The sequence below is a fragment of the Lottia gigantea genome (genome assembly GCF_000327385.1).
Source record: "Lottia gigantea unplaced genomic scaffold LOTGIsca_35, whole genome shotgun sequence".
NCBI classification, from domain to species: domain Eukaryota; kingdom Metazoa; phylum Mollusca; class Gastropoda; family Lottiidae; genus Lottia; species Lottia gigantea.
The window spans coordinates 1,556,218-1,573,991 of NW_008709190.1; the positions used below are offsets into that span (position 1 = coordinate 1,556,218).

A 17,774-nucleotide genomic window follows, 5' to 3' on the forward strand; every position below is an offset into this window, starting at 1 on the left:
AACTTTATAAATTTCTGAAAAATAAAATTTTAGATAAAGAAGACAAAAACACAAGGGAATATATCATATTCCTTTACATGATAAAATGCAGTTTTAAAGGGACAGATGCACCATTTCGGGGTTGATTTGAGTCTTGAATATAGGTATATAGTCTTCAAAAGTACTAAAATGTACCGAAATCGCATAATTCCTTCAAAAATATCTCAAGCTTGGAATTTCTTTGCCTATTTCTATAGATATCTTTTCTATATATGGCAGTGTCTCAAAAAAGATGTCTTGTGTTTATAACTTTCAACAACTGTTAATTTTTGACGTTCTGAACATTGTTACAGATTGGATTAGCTAAAAAATTCCAGATTCTGAGACAAAAGTATGATTGCGAGTCTTCTATTCCTTAGAACACTTGGTCCAAAAAATTTCACTTCTGTCCCTTTAAGTATTTCATGCTCCAAGTCACAAATACGGAAATCAGACAACCACTTTAATTCAATTTCAAGGATGAAGAACATCATCAAAAGTACAAAGTATTTTACTTAATTCTTACCTTGAGTACTGAAAAATTATTCCAACGATGTTTCATGGAAATCAGACAGAGAAATAGTACTAAACCAAGTACCATACACAGCTGTACCAATATAGATAGCATGTTATTTGTAGAACAAATTAACGGACTACTGTATTGACTAGTACATACTAATAAATGACCAAATATACCAATGGAAATTCCAAAAATAATGATAGTACTATTATAATTAGTATATTGGTTGTATGATTGATTAGTAACTTGAAGTATAAGTAGCATAAACATCTGAAATAGAGAGAGAGAGGATGACTTAGACAGACACAAATTTCCATAATTTTTTATCCAGGCCCATAGAAATAAAAATCTCAGTAATATTAACATGGTAGGCTTGTCCCTCAACAATCTTTTAATACACAAATAAATTAAGATTTGATTTTTTACCAATTTTCTACCAAATTTGTTTTTGCTTAATTATTAATGTATGCTTATTTGTTCATAAAAGATTTCATATTACAGGATTTATTATCAGTTTTTTTATTAAATATTATTGCAGGAGACTTATTCTTATTTTTCAGAAATTTTACCAAGATGTTACTTTAATCTTAGCCATGCATAATTAACTTTCTAATATTTCTAAACTTTTGCACCTTATTTTAACATGAGTTTTTTTACTTTGTGACCTAGGCCAGTGCTTTTATGAGACTGCGTTCTCATCACCAATTAACACTATTGTAAGATTTTTTGACCTAACATATGAAAAGTTCGAGAATGAATTATCTTATTGACTGCCCAAACTTTTGCAATGTTTTCTTGCATTAACTCTAAATCAAAGCAAAATTATGAACAAACTGTAGTATAAATGCATAGGGGTGTACGATGAGGGGAATTTGCAATGACACTAGTCTTATATACCTTTCTTCCAATTCCCATGAGTAAATTGAAACTTTTTGAGAGAATATAAGATACTTACCAACCAAATAAAGATTATGGCTACGTAAATACCATGAAGATCATAATTAGTAGAAGATTCTTTAATAACCTCTGTCATTAACTCTATACTATGTTTATAAGATGTTAACAGTGGCTGGATTTGATTTGTCTTGCTTGTGTCATTTGATTTTAGCCATTTTCTGTATCTACTATTTGTTTCTGTGTACAATATATACCCTGCATCTAATTCAAAATAAGAATAAGATATAAATTTTAGACCAACATGGTCTCTTATCATCTAGAACTGAGCTGAAAGTTTTTGTACAGTAAAATATTCTCATTGACTTCTGCTACAAGTTTAGATTTTGCCATGTGCCCAAGTCCAAATATTAGAAGAAATGTGGACTCTCAGAAGAGATGTATTAAGACTTGAAAGCTAACAGGTCCATGGGACATATTTGTCCACCACCAGAGTTGTTAACTTATTAGTATGTAATAAATAAACAACATTTTTTTAATGGACTCTTCAAGAGGAAGTTTTGATGAAGCAAATACTGCCAGCTCTTGTATATAAGTGGTTAATAGAGGGTGAAAGACCAGACTGACTCTCGAAAGCAACAATTTTTTTTTAACTTGAGGAGGAATCAAATCCACTGAGCTGAGCTGGTGATTGAAAGTAACAAGTATCTATTTTACATTATAGTTATTTTGTATGCCAACAAATTTTAAAATACACAAAAAACTTACTATTTACATAATCTTGGCTATTGAACTTTAACAAATCAGCTATCTGTAGAGTATTATGATACAGTATATTGAGAGACTGCACAGGGTTGTATTGATATAATGACTCCAGTATAACAGTTCCTAGGTTGTTAACTGGTATTGGAATATTAGTCAATGCAGCTAATGTTGGCGCCAGATCTATTTGTAGTATATCAGATTCTACTTTCCCTGAAAATTTATCATCTGAGGCCTAATACAGTCTACTACAATCATGAAAATATTGGAATCTTAATACAAAGATGAAATAGTGCTCAGCATATCAATTGTAGAGTGATATGGAAATTTTAAAACAAAACCTGAAACATATTGTTACTCAGAGCTTCATCAAATTATTTTCACTGTTAAAATAGTGCTCATTACATCAATTGTAAAGCAATGTTATATTATGGAGTTGCAACATGTTTCAGGTTCTGTTTTAACATTTTTAAGTGTGGAACTTGTTTAACTAAATGACTGAAAGTCATGCTACTTCTTGATGCTTCCTGAGCACTTTCCAGTTCTTTGTATTTTCTTAAAGTATATCATTATATGAAATGAGCAATAATTACCCTGTTGAAAGTGGATTCTGGAGTATTGTGAAGGGTATAGAAATATAACAGGTACAGTAATTTCTGATAGTGATGCCCCACCATGTCCACCTTGATCGCTCATACCATGATCACCACAGATCACTATTACACTCTCCTCACTTTCCTGTACACAAATTGATATATAATATCATTATTTTATCTAGGTCTATGTAAGCTATATAACCAATGCAAAAACAAGAACAAAATATTTTTACTTTTAAAATAAGGCTCCATAATACATCAATTAAAGAGCAAAATTGAAATATTAGAATAGAACCTGAAACATGCTATAAGCTAACTTTAGACAACTGACCTATTTCAGCCTGCATCCATACTGAAGTTTTACACGTATTAATTGAACATTTTGAAGAGATGAACATTGAACTAAATTATAAATTCACAAAAAAATTAAGCATTTTCTTACCATTTTACTCAGACCTTTATATATTTTCTCAATTATTTGATCCATTTCGTGTAATTTAGGTTGAATTAACGGACTTTTTGGACCAGACATGTGACCAATATGATCTAATCCTAAATAATGTAAAATCATCATATCCCAGTCTAGGATGTCTAACTCTTTCTCTAAATGACGAGTAACATTATCATCTACCTACAATATACATATAACTATAAAGTCAGTAATTATAAGAATTTGAGAGATTTAAAATTCAAAATGTTCATGGTTTTATAATTTGGTGTGGACCACACCTTATATATTTACACCTTAAGCAATGGTGAATCCCAGTGATACTAAGCATTGGAACCTGCTTATATTGTGCAACTCATTTTGAAAATATTTGGTTGATAATTTTCACATGGTAAACTAATTAATTCCAAAACTCAAACCATATGGATTACATTACAAGTTTTTACATAGTACTACTTTCGAAAAGTAATCTTAAAGTACCTCAGTATAGTCAGAAACAAAAAATGAAGTGGTTCCTTCTTCTCTATGAAAGTGTTGTGGAAACAATCTAACCCAAGTATCATCACCATAAAATATTATTTTCTTCCCTGCAGTCTTCATCTGAGTTATAATATTATCTTCTTGTAAAGAATCAGATCCAAAATTCAGGATTACATCCAGGAACCCAGGAATGCTTCCAGTAGTTAATGCCTGAAAATACAAAATTAAACAAAGGAAATAATTCACATGTAACATAACTTTTTATATCAAAAATGCTTGATTAATCATAATTATGTTTCTTTTTAATAATAAAATTTTTATTTGTTGAGAAAAACTTCCTATTTCATTCCAGGAAATCAAGGCAAACTCCAGTGTCAAATGCTATTAATGGACCAATCAACTATGCATTCCATTTATAAAGGGTCCAAATTCCAAATAATTACTTGCCTTGATTCTTGGTAGGGTGACTGTGGGTGGACTAACTTTGGCTTTAAACAACAATCCATTTCCTTTATCTATTTGAGATTGAATAAATGTCATTGGAGTCTGAGAATCAGAAATGAAGTCATATCTCATGGCATCTACCACAATCAACACCACATGTTTGTATCCTTCAAAATGTTCAACTCCATTACTATTATTATTATTATTTACAGCAGAAACATTATTGTTGTCTATTATGGAATGTTTATGGGGAAAATAAGACAATATGAATATGCCATAAAAAGCCAAAAGTAGGAAAGAGCTTAGGATAAAAATAAGGGGCGAGTTTCCAATACTTGAAATACCCATTTTCTTCTTCTATTTGAGTTTTAATCATTAAAATTGTCTCTGATTCAATAAAATCCTGAAGTAGGACGCCATGTTTGTTTACATGCTATGTCAAAATTATTGTAAAATTATCCGAACAAAATATTAAACACGAGACGAAAATATATTCTTTACTCAGTCCACAGTTAATACAAAAACTTTATAGTCACAATTCATCAATAAAAGAAAATTCAATGCATTAAATCGTATATTCTATTAATCCTTTTTTCTTATATTTTTCTTTCATCATGAATATAATTTTTTTCGTTTTTTAAAAACATAAACTGGGACCTAGTATGTTTTACTAACCGAACGTTAGAAAAAGAATTGTAAACACATGGGGATTTTCTGATTTAAGTGATATTCCGGTTTATTCATCTATAACCTCACAAAATGCCCAAAAATGCATCTAAAAAGGTTCAGAAAAGAGAGGAAAACAAGAGGGAAGTGAAGGAATGTGAGTGTAGGCCTGTTTTTGAAACATCTTTACAATGTTATGTTTCATTATAAGTCACTGAATGCTGAGTTTACTTTTTCTAACTTAGTGTTCCTAATCACCGACCCCTACCAAAAATCCTAAATTCATAAATCCATAAGCAACAAGAATATTGAGCCAACCCCTGGTGAAAAATGCAATTTTTTGTCACATTTTACAATGTAATGTGCACCCCCAGTTTGATAGACACTCCTTTGGGTGAAAAAAGGCTTGCTTGGTATGCCTGTTTGTGACAATAATGAAGTTTTCAAAGTGGTCAAGTTTTAATGGAATATTTGAAAAAGTTAATTTCAGCCTTTAGTTTTGTTTAATTTGAAATATATACTTTTATACAGGGATTTTTCAATTCGTACAATGTCTTTCGCCTTTTACAGTAATTGATGATATTGAAGAAGATGTAGATTTTGATCTAGAATCTGGTTCAGATAATGATGATTCCACTTCAGAATCAGAAGATGAAAATGCTGAGGTAAACAATGTGGATGCCTGTTTCCTCATTATAAAAAAAAAGTAATTTTGTGTGAATAGAGTGATAGAGCTAAATAGCAGCTAACTGTACCAGTTGTCAGAAATAAAATCTAATGTTTTCTAAAAATTAGTAACATTCCTATGAACAGATATCAGCGATGTAGTTATTGCACTGTGGATATTAATAGAAAAAAGAAGTGAAGAGAATGTAAACTACAGAATTTTTTTTTTTAAAGAGGTTTTCTAAAATTTTTATGTGTATCAGGGACACTGATAGCATCAATTTGTACTATTCCAATTTTCATTCAGATGTCTGTGGTTTCTGCAATTCCAACAAAAAAGAAGTCTTTGATGATGCACTAAACGCAAAATTTGCTTTATCACTAGTGATTAGTGATGTCATCATACACTTAGTTTTAGTAGGTTTAAATATTGAAATAGGAATGGTGAAAATTGATGCTATCAATGTCCCTGATGCACATAAAAGAGTTAGAAAACCTATTTACAATCCCTTTAACAGCCTTTCTGTCCCTTTTAATGGTACTGTACTTATGTCAACACCCAAAGACATGTTTCATTTCTGCCTCATGCTACTCAGGGTGCTCTATCATCAGGTAAAACAAATACTAACAGATGTAAGATACAAAGGAATGATTTGGTACAGATACTACATTGTAATAATTGTTTTAGGCTATGTCATCTAAGCTGGATAGAGATTGGTTTCGTACTTTGGCTGCATTAAAAACAAATGATCCAAGAATTCATGATAAGAATGCCAAGTTCTATGGTAATATTTTTAATTTATTTCTTTCTAAATCTTACTGTGAGCTAAATATTCTCACTCACTGCATGAATCCTAGAGCAGAGGTATGGTTTGATTGTATCATAGGACAGGACAATATTTCAACCTAGTTTCCCCTATTGGTGATGTAGGTCAAAGGGACTGACAATATGAAAACCCTTCCAGTCATTCACATGGGAAAGTTGTGTATGCTATAGACTGTACATGTTAAAGTTTCCATTGCAGTTGAAAATTTGACTAAAGCTGCTGTCTAGGACAAATTCCATCATTGTTCACTACATGTGTTGCTTAACTTCTTTGGCCTAATCAACGTTAAAGATCCCTCGACAGTTGGAAATCGAAAAAAAGCAGGCTAATTTCCCTCATTGCACCCTGCATGGCGTTGCCCGTCTTCATTAGCCCACATGGTGCAGAAAAGTAGGGCGTAAAACTCCATTCATTTCCATTTCATTTCATTTTGGCCTAATCAGCCTACATTAACATATAATCCATGTTCCTTTAGCAACTTTACATGATAATGATCAGCTAGATGTGAATAATTGTACAGTTGCTTAAGGAACATGCATATAATCCTGAAATGTTAAAATCAAAGTATTGATATTTCACAGAATCCAGTTCCTCAGAAGAAGAAGAAGATATTGATGACAGAAAAAAAGTTAAAAAATCTAAAAAAGATAAACCATATTTGTTGAAAGATTATCAGCATGAAGTTTTAATGAAAAAGGGAGGGTAAGAATAACTTTATGGTATTAATTTCTCATGCCCTTTAAAAATGTAAAAAGGATTTTGCCTGGGTTAAACGTAAACTTTGATGACAACTGTCACCTCTGTCTATATTTTCACATTCACTATTTTGTTGTAAAAATAATCAGTTTATATGAAGAAAAATTTGTGATTAAAAAGAACCTCCTTTATTTCATCAAAAGAAATGAAATGTTCCATGTGTTATTTTTCACATCTGAAGATGAGAAATTCCAGGCAAAATGCAAAGATTGAAATTTTGCCAGAACAATGGAATTAGCCTATTTGCTTTCCATTTCCAGCTGTTGTGGTACTCATGAGGCCTTGGTCCCATCCAAAGGACTAGATGCTTCTCCATGTCAGTCCATTTGGCCTGCAACAATTACAGAAGTTACCAATGTGACCCAAATCCAAGCTTACATACATTTTGTGAAAAAAGTCAAATTATGAAACATCTGTGATACCTGATTGATGAGGACTCACTCTATTTTAACAAGAGAAATAGTTTGAATCTTTATTTATGATATATTTGTTTCAAAAAGTTACAATCTCATGTCTGCTAGATTTGTTTTTAACAGAATTATAGATGAAGAGGAAGAAACACCATCAACATCTTTTCTTTACAACACACAAGCTGAATCTGAGATTAAAAACAGTTTAAAGTCTGCTTTTATTACCTCCGATGATGAAGAGTCTTCTGGTGATGACTTCCTGAAGAAACGTGTCAAAACAGAAGATCAGGAGGTATTGTTTATTATAGATATTTATTTCCTGCTAATTCTTTAGTTCAGTTTCATTTTAAAATCCAAATAACACGTTTAAAATAGTTGATGATTCCTTTTCCAAAAAGATTGACAAACTTATTGTTTGATCAAAGTAAAAAGTTTTTTGAATTTTTCCATTACTTAAGTGTAAATTGGAATAACAGCCTCAAATGGTACTGTTAATCTTTGTGTCTTCAAAATTATTTTTACAGAAGACAATTTTCAGCCAAAACATTAAACTTTATTTGGTGGAAATTTCTAGGAGAGAAATGTGTTTCTTGTAACCTAATGTAAACTTACAAAAGATTATATGTTTATCCATGCAAAAAACATTCTAAGATTATCAGTACTATTTTGAGGCTGATATTCCAATTCTCAAAAATTAAGGAAGAATTTCGCTTTGCTCACACAATAGTGATAAATAGGTATCAGATATCTACCAGCAATTTGTAGACATTATTTATGGTTTGTAGCAAGAAGAAGACGTTGAATATATTAATTGGTTAAAAGGCCAGAAACACTCATTAGACAATGATAAACATGTTAAAAAAGATTTGGTAAGTAGATCATTTTCAATCCCAAATCTGTTGCTAAAAGGCACAGTTTAATGTTGGCCTATTGGCTTAATAGATCTTATTCATGCGTCAGCCATATTGAATCCAGAACGAGGCTCATAACACAAAGAAATAAAGGTAACAACTTAGTAAAATGGCAACATAAATATTTTTTTTGCATGTCTTGAAGCTACACTAATGATAATGATAAAATCGCATGTCAAGATTAGGTCCGGTGGAAACAAGCATGGATACAATATTGATATTGAGATTAAAAAAAAGATATTATGTGTTAGTACATGACATTGCCTTTCAGAAACCATTGAAAAAACTATGGAATCAACCAGATTTAGATGAAAATGAAAAATTCTTGGCTGATTTTTTCCTCAATAAACGTTATATTAGTAAAGAACAAGAAACAAGGTAAATGAATCCATTGATAATAATTACGGTTTTTGTGGGTCTTTTATATAATCTTATGGTATAACTCATTTATTTCTACCTTATTGATTTTATCTGTGTGGACGTTGATGAACAGATTGATGTAAAGATTGATGTAAAGATTGATGAACAGATTGATGTACTGATTGATGTACAGATTGATGTACTGATTGATGTACAGATTGATGTACAGATTGATGAACAGATTGATAAACAGATTGATAAACAGATTGATGTACAGATTGATAAACAGATTGATAAACAGATTGATAAACAGATTGATGAACAGATTGATGTACAGATTGATGTACTGATTGATGTACAGATTGATGTACTGATTGATGTACAGATTGATGTACAGATTGATGTACAGATTGATGAACAGATTGATAAACAGATTGATAAACAGATTGATGTACAGATTGATGTACAGATTGATGTACAGATTGATGAACAGATGGCTGAGTGTGCCATAGGCTGGGCGCATGTTAAAAATCCCACTACAGTTGGAATTGTAAAAAGAGTAGGCTTATACCACTGTCCTTTCAACATTTCCCTTCTTGCACACTGTAACTATTTTTTATGTAACTTTAGACAGGGATAATAACCTGAGTGACTGTCTATAAGTTAAGACAAAGATTATAAATTTTTGTTAAGTGACTGATAAATCATCTGTTATAGGTTACCTACCTATGAAGAAATCGTAAATGAGGAAAGACAAGATTTTAGTAAACTAGTGGGAAAATATAAACACAGATTTGAAGAACCAGGTGGCAGAACGGTAGGTTTTTATCACAAAAAATTAGAATAATCAAAAGATTTAAAGATGCAATCGTTTATATATTTCCCTTTGCAACTGATGGAGCTAATATTAGAACTTTTTGCTATTAAAATCTTAGACCTTGAATTTAAATTCTGAAAATTTTGATACTTTTAAATATCTATAGATTTAAAAACTTTCAACCAATGAAGGCACATCCCCATCAAAGACATTTTTGCAATTTTGTGAAATATCATCAAAATCAGTATGAATAAGAAAATGTTGAACTCTGTTTCTCAAAATATCGTAGATTAACATACAAGCGTAGCCTAAATGCTAAAAATTAACGATTTGATAACGTCAAAAATAACGTTTTTCTTTACTTAACATGCAAGTTCAAGCATACGAAATTTTGAAAAACAGGGTCCCGGTAAGCTTTGTCAAATTAAGTGATAAAGTTTTGATTTATTGTATATACAATCTGTAGATACCATCATATCCTAGAAAAATAGAAGATAGTGTACGTAGAAAAGACACCAGACGGGCTGATAAAAATAGAGATGTTAGAGAAAGAAAAATCAAGGTAGATATTTTATTCAGGATACTTCACTTACTTGTAAATGAGCTATTTGAGTCGAAACACTGGCCTTATTCTGGAAAAACTTGACTGCAGATGATTTTAAGTGTTCCAGGCATCTAATTAGTCAATCCTTAAGATTGATTTATATTTTTGATTATTATCCAATAAAATTGCTGAATTTCATTTTATTCTTATCACATTTTTGAGAAGAAAATCCTGGATCTTGTAATTTGAAATGTTCTTGAAAGTTCTGACATATAGTTTGTCTTACAATTCTTTCTTTAAATAACGGAACACAATTTTATGGTATACTACTCCTTAGTTTTATTACACTCTACGTTTCGACTGACAATGTAGATTGTTTAAATGCAGTGTGTAATAAAACTAAGGAGTAGTATACCATAAAATTGTGTTCTTTTATTTAATCTGATCTCTACCCCTAAATGCCGATAAAGGATTATTCTGTCATTGGTGTTGTTTCACAAGTATCAAATGTATCTTGTTGTTACCCGTGTCTATCTGTTCTAAATTGTTTGTGATTGCTATAGATAAAATATTTTAAATTTTCATTATTAATGAATTTCACAAGTTTTGAAAGTTCTTGTCTTGTATCAAATTTGCCCATGCAAGGGTCAGAAGTTGCAGCTTGATAGATTTTTGGGGAATCTTGGTATTGTTTTTATTGAGAACCAAGTGATCTAGTATGTAAACCAGTGCTGCCCTCTACATATTTCTCATATATTCATGTTTCAGCATAAAGAAGAGAAAAGAAAAGAAATAGAGAAAGTTAAGGCTAGTAAAAGAAAAGAAATTTTAGCTAAAATCAAGAAAATTCAAGAAGTTACTGGTAATGATAAAGTTGGGTTTACAGATGAAGATTTAGAAGGGGATTTTGATCCTGAAAAACATGATCAAATGATGAAGGTAAGAATAAAGATACTATATTTTGTTCTTTAGCCAGTAAATTACCCAACTTACAATTCTTCTTTATCAGCAATTGTTGTCGCCAACTAGATTTTGTTAAGAATTTCAACAACCAGCTGCAGATGATATTACAGATGATGACACAGTCGGCAATATTAAACTGTCTTGATTTTTTGCATTCTGGCAGCAACATGAATATCTCTGAAGCTCATGCACACATAAGATTTTACTCAAGTTTTGTGTCGGCAACAAAGACTATTCATGTAGTGATGCAACATATCAGAATCATGACCCATTTTTCTGGTATTATAGAAACCCCAGATGTTAAATCACAAATTGCAGGCCAGAAAAAGAGCTCTAAGATTGTCTACATACTTATATAGAAAATGTCTTATGAATTCCTCTTAAGCTATTTTGTAATTGTTATTTGTCCATCTGTAGGAAAGATTTAATGATGATTATTATAATGATGAAAATGATGAAGAGACTAAACCTGTTTTTCAAGATGATGAAGTTGAAGATATGAACTATAATGGTTTGTTTATTTCTACCTACTATTAAATCATTAGGGATGAATTTTTTAAAATTTTGTTGGTCAGCTCAATCAGAAAATTACCTCCTCACTATGTAGAAGGCATTGTAGAAATGTAAATTGCATTTTGATTTTTAGCGGTATCCAAGACTTCCTTTATTAGAGAAATTCTTCTGTTTTTCAGACCATTTGTTTTCTCGATTGAAAGCACTAAAAAAAATTTTGATGGATGAAAAGATTTCTATATAAGAAATGACTTCCATGCCAGTATTTTATTTTGATTGAGTTTATGTTTGGTAATGTTCATTTCATGTGAACTCTAATTGCTTCAGTATCTGGTTAAAAAAAAAAATTTGAAAGAGTTTATTGTGGTCTGTTTTTCAGAGGATTGGGGTGAAAATGGTAATAATGATATTGGTGATGATGATGAATCCAATTTTAATGTAAGTATAACACAGCAAATGTCATTTAATGTCTGTTGTTTTTGGAGAATGGTCATTATCTGGTTTCTTGGCTATACAGGAGCTATGCTTAATACATTAAGTTTTATAATCTTGAAATGGCAATTAGTAAAGGTGTTGGAAATAATAAGACAATTCTTATGGATAACAACCAACTTTTTTTTTCGTTCATTGCTTGATAAAGACCAGAGAAGGCTGGTTGAAACAAATAAAGTTAGTAATTGTAATCCATAAGAATGATATATATATATTTTAGATGGATGCAGATTATGATCCAAGTCAAGATTTAAGGAGTGGGAAAAAGAGAAAGAAGTCTAAATTTACTGAAGCTGTGAAGAAAAAGAAGCCTGTGTTTGATCCTGGTAAATGTTATTTATATTTTGATGAAAAAATTTTCACTTGCGTCTGCACGTAGATAATTTCAATTTGCAAATTTATATTCTTTTATAATCCCACCAATAGTCACCTTTCTTGTATCATGGAATTTTGTCAAAGCAGCGATTTGATTGGATATTAGGCTACCGAGATGAGAGTCTTCGACGGAATGTCTGTAAACCATAAGCCATATTGTTTAAAATCTTAATGTCAAGGGCTCTGATTGGCTGTATTTGCGAGCACACAATTCAATGAAATGGCTGCATTCCGTGATACAAGAAAGGTGGTATTGAAGTCAAGGTATAAGACAAAGTTCATAATAGCTTGACACTGTGAAGATAGTGCTTCCAATCAGTGTTGATCTTCCGAACTCCAGATGTAAAAGTCAGATGCGTAATGATTTAATGAAAATAATCATGGTAATTTCTTTCAGCTGAGAAGTCATTTCCAGAATATTTTGATGAATATTATAATTTAGATTTTGAAGATGTTATAGGAGATTTACCTTGTCGTTATAAATATAGAAAAACACAAGCTAATGATTTTGGTTTAACAGTGGAAGAGGTAAATGTATATTTCTTACAGGGACAGGTTTCCCCATTTGTTAAACCAATCATACTTTATCATACAACAAGAATTTTTGTAGCTAAGCCTGTACTGTTAAAATTTGAGCCTTCGAATCCATGTGTGTACAGAATTATCAAAAAAAGTTAAAATGGCGACTCGTCTTTTCTTGAGACTGACAAACCATGGCCTTCAAAGATTTTTATTTTAAACATTTTGTATTCTATTCATATGTATCCCTGATTTGTCTGAGTTGTCTTGTCTGGCAAATAGATCTAAAGCAAGAACCTTACATTGTGCATATTTTATTTCAATTCATACTTGACAATTGGTCCATTGTAGATTCTCTCAGCTCCAGATAAAGAATTAAATAAATGGGCCTCAGCTCAAAATGTTGTACGTTACTTGTAAGTATATAAATAATAATTTCATCCTTTTGGTAGTCAACAGATAGCTCATTTTACCTGGTCTCTGCTATTTTGATGTATGATAGGAGAGTCAGAAAATATTGGTTCTGAACTTTTCTACCTGCAGCCATGTAATAGTCACATAATATAGGTACACATTTGGATAGTGCTTGATTGGAGAATTCTTAACAGGTTCCACAAGTTCCAATTCTGGCTTCAATCAAAGGGAACAGAACCTGATACATCACATTCAAAATTACTCTTCTGTTCTTTTCTCTGCCATTTTGAATTTCTGAAGGTCATTTCAGAGGTCAACAAGTTTCTGCCTAGTGATATATATATTTTTTTTTTTCGAATTTGTTCTCACAAAAAAATAATTCCATTTATTTCAAATTTGTTCCCCTTTCTGTGTTCCTTAATAATTTTAATAATGTGTTTTATAGAACTGAAGAAGAAGAAAGAATAGAAAAAATTAAGTATAAGAAAAGAGGAAAGTCTGTCATGAAAAAGGTTAATTTAATGCCAACTCTTAGGTAAGATAACTTGTCAATTCCTAAATTGTTAGATCCAAATTTGATAAACACAATATACATTAGTTTGTTTTCTTGAGAAAAGTTAAAGTTCTCCTTCACAAAGGTTTTGTTCATGATATGGACATGTGTTTTGGATATAAAAATCCCATTATTACCAAGTTATAGAGTAATCTCTTTAAAATGTACCTCATTGTGCACTGCTATATTTTATAATCGATATTAGAGCAAGGAGTTTTACCATCAGCTGTGTTTGGATGGAATTGGGGCAGCGCTTGCAACTTAACAGACCAATCTGTTCATATTTCTATGAAGTTTGATCGTTAACATTTCATATTTGTTCTACAGAGAAGCTTTAGATCCAGAGGCATTGGCTGAGGCAGAAGCTAAAGTAAAACAAAAGATTGATGAGAAACAAAAGAGGAAAGAGATGAAGTCTCAGCCAACGTCAAAACGGGCGAAATTGAGAAAATTACACAGGAAATTTAAGAAAGATAACCAGAATAGTGAAAAGAAAATATCAAATGTACAGAAGAGTGCTAAAGTATCAGACAGTCGTGTTAAGGCTTATGGATATGATCCAAGAAAATTAAACTATTTACATACGGACAATTATAGAAAAGAATCATCTTGAAACTATATATTGTGTTGTTCCAAGTTTTTACCATTAAAATTGGTATATCCTTTGAAAGTCATTCATTTGGGGCAAACAGCTACACATTAAAGGTACGGGTGTGCCATTTTGGGGGGATTGATTTGTCTTTAATATATGTATATTGTCTTCAGAAGTACTAGAATGTAAGAAAATTACATAATTCCTTTAAAAATACTTCAAACTAGGAATTTTACTCACTATTTCTATATATCACAGAGTATCTTAAACTGATGAGTTGTCATTTTGACATTCAAACGCAGATAATTCTGGATACATAGGATTTGAAGGCTCAAATATCGAGGGGGAGCTGTGAACATTATAACTGATTAGCTCAGCTAAAAAATTACAGTTTCTGAGAGAAAAGTAGGATGGTAAAAAAAATGGCCTACCTGTCCCTTTAACATGGCTAAAAGGAGTTCATAATAGGTTTTTCTAGCTTGTGCGTGGGTACCTGGAGCGTATAATGAATTCCGTAATTCCAGAAAGTTTGCATCACTTCAAAATTTATGGCATCATTTAGTCCATTGAAGGAGACACTAAGAATCCTTATGGTGCAAATAGAAGTTAATGTGTATAAGTGTTCTAGATACACATACAAAGACTAGAAAACTATGCTTAAAACAGTCAACACTGAAAGCCAGTAGGGCCTGGTGATATACCAATATAAAGATTAACACATGTATAGAAATTCATTATCATTCAATTATACTGGTATATACCATTGGACAATTTGAACAGTTTAATTGTTATTTGATACATACATATATGTATTTTCACGATATCAAGAAATTAAATTGTTTTTTAAAATCTTTGATGTTTATCCTAATTGTAGTAACTTCTAGAACTGTTCCACTTATTATATGTTTCTCCTGCCTAAGAAAAGGCCCAGACTTGTGACTATGTAGTCTACTCCAACTAGCATTATATCTGAATGCAAATTTGGATATTTCATTTTGCCTAGACTCCACTTGCACCCTGTCCCTGGTCTTATCTGAAAGTTTTACTAAACAAATTCTGTTGTTATTTTTAAGATAGCCAAAATTATTTAAAGGTTGACGTAATGGACCGGGCCTGAAAAGGCCTTGGTTTGCGTTCTACACAAATTTTATTTGAGGTTTGCACCCAGAGGGTTAATGAAAAAAACACTAAATGTGACATTCAGATTTGCAATTTAATCAGATTGCATTTTTTCCCTCCTATGAGCAATTGGCTTGTGAACGCAATAGAGACTACAGTTTTTATCTGATTTTAATTAAATTTGGTGTGATCATTTATATTAATGAGATCTTGGACAAGTTGGAATTTGATGATCTTTTGATGAACATTTTGTGAGTTAATAAAAACGCATCAATATTTATTGGCTTGTGAATGCGATAGAGGTGACAGTTTATGTCAGAATTTTATTTAATTTTGTGTGTACAAATTAGATTTTTGGTATGATTAGACACAAATTGGTGACCACCCTTGATACAATGTATTAGGAAAGTGGGCGTATCTTGCTAGGACATCACTGGTTCAAATTTGGAAAGCAAATCCATTTCAATTATCCCAATCCATGACTAAAAGAATACAAATAGATAAGACAATTTATAGATGTTATATGTATTTAATTAATTTCACAGAATTATCACAAAATCAAATTGGAAACACCATAATTATTATGAGAACCACAGAGAAACAGGAATAATATTTTGAAAAAATTATAATTGGTTTTGATTGAATTGATAACTACTTTCTACTAGTAACAAATCTATTCTACTTTAAACAAATCATTCTAATTCTACTCTATTGAAAAATATACTAATCAAAAAACATAATATAAAAAGAAACTACAAAAGAACAAAATACCCATGAAAAATTAAAGCATGGTGGTTAACGGAAAGGTCTATTTTTGTTTATTTGTAGTAGCGAAAATTTTCAGTCAGATTCAAGTTAAAGAGATTGTAAAGAGGTTTTTAGAAAATTTGTGTTCAGGGACACCAATAGCATCAATTAGTACAATTAAAACCAGACGTCTGTGGTTCCTGCCCTATGTGATAAGGCATATTTCATGATTGGTGACATCAATGAATATTTTTTGGGAGGAACTAGACATCTGACTGGAAAAGGTGCAAATTGATGGCATCAGTTTCCCCGATACACATAATTTATAAGTTATACTGTGTAATTATACCACATGATTGAATCTCAAATTTATTAGTCGTGATTTTACAAATCCCATGAGGAAGAACATAGCTTTTCAATTTGAATTAGAAAATGAAAATAAGACAAGAATTGTCTGAATATAATATTTTATATCTGAAAGGCTCGTCTACTTTGGCAAACTAAACTATTAGTATCAGGTAGTAGTGGTTATATCAGGATTCATTGTGGTCATGAACAAAATGATTGTAACATAGAAATTGAATTATGTTTTTGAAATAATTATTCAAACATGATTGGCCTGTTACCATCATAAACCATAAAGTTTAGTTCTGAACATATTTTATGAGATATGTTCATGCCTTTTGGCACAAATTATTCATACATGATTGGCCTATTACCATTATTTTAAACACCATAAAGTTTAGTTCTGAACATATTTTATAATTATGGTAACATAGAAATTGAGTTATGTTCATTTTGGAAACATTATTCATACATGATCAAAACTATTATCATGATTTAAAAACCATAACGTTTAGTTCTGAACATATTTTATAATTATGGTAACATAGAAATTGAGTTATGTTCATTTTGGAAACATTATTCATACATGATCAAAACTATTATCATGATTTAAAAACCATAACGTTTAGTTCTGAACATATTTTATAATTATGGTAACATAGAAATTGAGTTATGTTCATTTTGGAAACATTATTCATACATGATCAAAACTATTATCATGATTTAAAAACCATAACGTTTAGTTCTGAACATATTTTATAATTATGGTAACATAGAAATTGAGTTATGTTCATTTTGGAAACATTATTCATACATGATCAAAACTATTATCATGATTTAAAAACCATAACGTTTAGTTCTGAACATATTTTATAATTATGGTAACATAGAAATTGATTTCATTTTTGAAACATTATTCATACATGATCAGATCTTTTAACATGATTTTGAGACCGTAATGTTGAGAACATATTATATGATTATGGTAACAGAAATTTAGTATTAGTAATTCTATTTTAATTT

General features: G+C 30.8%; 2 protein-coding genes across 2 annotated transcripts; one reads left to right on the forward strand and one right to left on the reverse strand.

The window, feature by feature from the left end:
• Positions 1-2,207: 2,207 nt before the first annotated feature.
• On the reverse strand, positions 2,208-3,934 carry LOTGIDRAFT_55894 (hypothetical protein; the record flags this gene model as incomplete). Its single annotated transcript, XM_009058601.1, has 4 exons — positions 2,208-2,398; positions 2,788-2,918; positions 3,210-3,421; positions 3,719-3,934. Coding segments are annotated over 4 exons (750 nt in total), but the record flags the coding sequence as incomplete, so codon positions are not given.
• An 888-nt stretch (positions 3,935-4,822) lies between these two features.
• LOTGIDRAFT_216912 (hypothetical protein) lies at positions 4,823-12,985 on the forward strand (the record flags this gene model as incomplete). Its single annotated transcript, XM_009058704.1, has 14 exons — positions 4,823-4,985; positions 5,399-5,493; positions 6,183-6,279; positions 6,903-7,023; positions 7,614-7,779; positions 8,273-8,356; positions 8,670-8,776; positions 9,476-9,575; positions 10,042-10,137; positions 10,888-11,058; positions 11,500-11,593; positions 11,975-12,033; positions 12,308-12,413; positions 12,860-12,985. Coding segments are annotated over exons 1-14 (1,485 nt in total), but the record flags the coding sequence as incomplete, so codon positions are not given.
• Positions 12,986-17,774: the final 4,789 nt, after the last annotated feature.